The sequence below is a fragment of the Mandrillus leucophaeus genome, unplaced genomic scaffold, assembly GCF_000951045.1.
Source record: "Mandrillus leucophaeus isolate KB7577 unplaced genomic scaffold, Mleu.le_1.0 Scaffold1454, whole genome shotgun sequence".
NCBI lineage: Eukaryota > Metazoa > Chordata > Mammalia > Primates > Cercopithecidae > Mandrillus > Mandrillus leucophaeus.
In genome coordinates this window covers 366,540-370,106 of record NW_012101426.1, presented here as the reverse complement: position 1 = coordinate 370,106, position 3,567 = coordinate 366,540, and the positions used below count along the sequence as shown (strand labels likewise).

At 41.0% G+C, this 3,567-nt stretch overlaps 1 protein-coding gene across 2 annotated transcripts in view; it reads left to right on the top strand.

Moving 5' to 3' along the window:
- LOC105535388 (ATP-binding cassette sub-family A member 13-like) overlaps positions 1-3,567 on the top strand; it is a 231,519-nt gene that overhangs the window by 50,772 nt on the left and 177,180 nt on the right. For both annotated transcript variants that reach the window (XM_011974456.1, XM_011974457.1), the window contains one exon: positions 2,733-2,851. In XM_011974456.1, coding sequence (XP_011829846.1) covers positions 2,733-2,851 — 119 coding nt within the window. The remainder of the gene's footprint in view (positions 1-2,732; positions 2,852-3,567) is intronic.

The window sequence follows — 3,567 nt, the reverse complement described above, 5'->3', positions numbered from 1 at the left end:
ATATATAAAATCTCTCTCTCTCTCTCTCACACACACACCCCCATTATGGAATGGGTAAGTCCAGCTATTTAATATATGCATTACCTCATGTACTTATTGCAGGGGCACAGGAAAACTTGCCCTTCATCCTCTGTAGGTTTGCTAAAAATTCAACTCATAAAAGGCAGATTAATTGGAGAAAAGGCACATGAATTCTTTTAACATGTACAGGGGGAGAATTACAGAGTTATTGTCTATCCCCTAATGAAGTTCAGATGTTTATATATCATCTCAAGTTTACAGAAAGTATAGGGCTTGGGTCCTGGCAAATCAGGTCATGGAGGGAGAAGACGAATTCTGTACTGGGACAATAAAAGATTACAATAAAGAATAAATGGATCTGGGAACAGACATTATCTGTTTAGGTTTGGTTACATTCTTGGTCTTACAGGGAGGAGAAGAAATAAAACATTCTCCTTGGTGGGTCTAGATCTTAGGTAGGTAAAGAATTTCAACTTCGTCCTGTGCTTTGGGAGAGAAGGTGGATAGGAGGGAGGTCAGAGATACCTTGAAACTTCTTCAGCTCAGCATGTGAAAGCACCATATTCTGGGGTATTTTTTCCTGATCCCAACATTACTATTTGTGTGCGTGTGTTTGTGTGTGTTGAGGATACTCAAAATCTACTTTTTTTTTTTTTTTTTTGAGACAGAGTCTTGCTCTGTTGCCCAGGCTGGAGTGCAGTGGTGAGATCTTGGCTCACTGCAAGCTCCACCTCCCAGCTTCAAGCCATTCTCCTGCCTCAGCCTCCCGAGTAGCTGGGACTATAGGTACCTGCCATCACGCCTGGCTATTTTTTTTGTATTTTTAGTAGAGACAGGGTTTAACCGTGTTAGCCAGGATGGTCCCGATATCCTGACCTTGTAATCTGCCCGCCTCGGCCTCCCAAAGTAAAATCTACTCTTTTAACAATTTTCTTTTTTCATTTTTTTGAGACAGTCTCGCTCTGTGGCCCAGGCTGGAGTACAGTAGTGCCACCTTGGCTCACTGCAACCTCTGCCTCCCAGGTTCAAGACATTCTCCTGCCTCAGCGTCCCGAGTAGCTGGGACCACAGGATCGTGCTACTACACCCTGCTAATTTTTGTATTTTTATTAGAGATGGGGTTTCATCATGTTGCCTAGGCTGGTCTCAAACTCAGGAATGTAATCCCAATGTGCTGGGATTACCGGTGTGGGCCACCTCAACTGGCTCTCTCAGCAATTTTCAAGGTACAATACATTGTTACTAATTGTAGTCATCATGTTGTACAGTAGATCTGGTACTTTTGCTTCCTGTTTAGCTGAAATTTTGTATCCGTTGACCAATATCCTCTCTGCCAGTCACCACTTTACTCTGTGTTCCTATGAGTTTGACTTTGTTAGATTCCACAAATAAGTGAGTTTTGCTGAATTATGATGTACAACAATTATTATTCTTTTTCGTATCTTTCCTCAAGCCTTTCTTTCAACACACTGAAAGCAGTATCTTAAATGTCTATCGCCCTTCTTACTTTGCTGTAGTTCTTTCATGTGTATCTGAACCTAACAGCAAATCCAAGCATTTAGGTAAGCCTGTTTCCGTTTTCATTTTGCAAATAAGCAGACAAGCTTCCAAAGCTGTAATGAATGTGAAACTGGCCCAAATATATCTTAGAAGTAATATTTATGGATTTTTGAATAAACATGGAAATGGACCCTCCCTGGTCTTAAAACTTGAAACTTACATTTGTTTCACCACCCGAGTTTCTTCCTCAAGAAACTGATCCTCAGGCAAGGGACTGAAATACATTAGATCCCTGAATTCAGAAAATGAGACTCCAGACCCCTCATGCATCATGATTGCTTCCTTACCCCTCCTTCATTCCTGTTTTCCCATTTTCCCCTCCATATAACCCCCACCAGTTTTAGATGGTTGAGAACATGGATTTGAGACTTTTTCATTCTCCTCCGCTGCAGAACTCAGTTAAAGGCTTCCTCCCTGGCAACACTCATGGTCTCAGTGATTGGCTTTCTGTGCAGCAAGACCAAACCCCTGGCATTTTGACAACAAAAGACTCAGAGACAGAGTCGTTTCCTATTTTAATATATCATCTTTTCTGAAAGTGTTTGAGAAATGGAAACAAAGCACATTAACTCCAAAGCCGTTCTGTGACAGGGCAGAGCACATCACTGCGCAGCCTCCCGTGGCCTGGGTTTTGTATTGTGTTGACCACCGCCTCCTACCTTGTTAGGTGATTATTCCATGATGCAGAGCTGGTGTTGTTGGCATGCTGGTGAGTCGCTGGAGAAAAGCTGTTTGATTTCTACTTTAGACCCTTATGAAAGAGACACATGCCTTTGAGTTATCCTGCTTATCTTCCTCCCACTAGTTGTCTCTGACTCTCTTTCAGGTTTGTCAAATGCAAGATCACCCTAGTGAAAACATTTTTTTTTCCTTTTTAGTTTTTGTAAATCTGCCCAAACCCATATACAGAAAAGGATTTGAAGTTCTCAGATATAATTGACTGCAAAAGTCACAGTTGTATTCTGGCGTAATTCTCAAATATATGTGACCCTGAAAGAGATTTTAGAAATCAGAACATATAAAAGGTTACAGATAATTTATTAAAAATTGAAAGCTAGAGAAGAGTCACAGGTAGTTTCGAGTAATGTCAGTGAACCAGTTTGTGAGTCATAACAAAGTTTTTTTTTTTTTCTTTTTGAAAACAATTTCAGAAGTGTCCGAATAGAAGTTCCGGTGCTCCCTACCTGACCAACCACCTGGGCCACACACTGTTGAATCTCTCAGGCTTCAATATGGAGGAGTACTTGCTGGCACCATCTGAAAAACCAAGGTGTGTTCAAATCTCTTGCTGGGTCTTTTCTGTTGTATTTGCATTACTGTGGAAAACTTATTGTTTTAAATGCCAATGTTCTTCAAAACTCAAAAATCTAAGACTGACCTTGGTGCTCATAAAAATTCCAAATAGATGCCATGGACCTTAATAAGATTCCTTACTGCTGACTTTCACTCTTTTAAGTGCTAGGGGAAATCCTATCAGTTGAGATTTGTCAATGGCAGAAGCACCAGAGCCAGAAGCAGTTTTACTGCTTTAGGGGATAAGAGCAGATAAGTTTACAGCATAATGAAAGCAAGGCCTTACTTTAGAATTATCTCTATTATGCAGCATTCAATGTGGGAACCTGGGTACAACTAGCATCTTGAAATTCCTCTTGGGCAATTTTTGGGAAACCTTTTGTGTTGTGTTGAGTTTCCTTGAGACTAAGGGGGTGAATGCAGATTAGGGAGATCAGCAGTGAGTGCTTCTCATTGCTTTGAATCTTAATAACATCTGCCGACTGTAATTTTCCCACGTCTCCCAAATGTATTATATTGCTTCATGTACGAAGGCATCCCATAGGCTGACCTTATCGTCTGGGACTCCCTACTGCCCTCTACCTGCCCCACTGGGGTTTGCCTGCCTCCACCTCTTAATGTCTTTCAACATACACTAGAATCTCTGGTTTTCTGTTCTAACTCTGATGGTTAGCTTTTTTTTTTTTTTTTTTT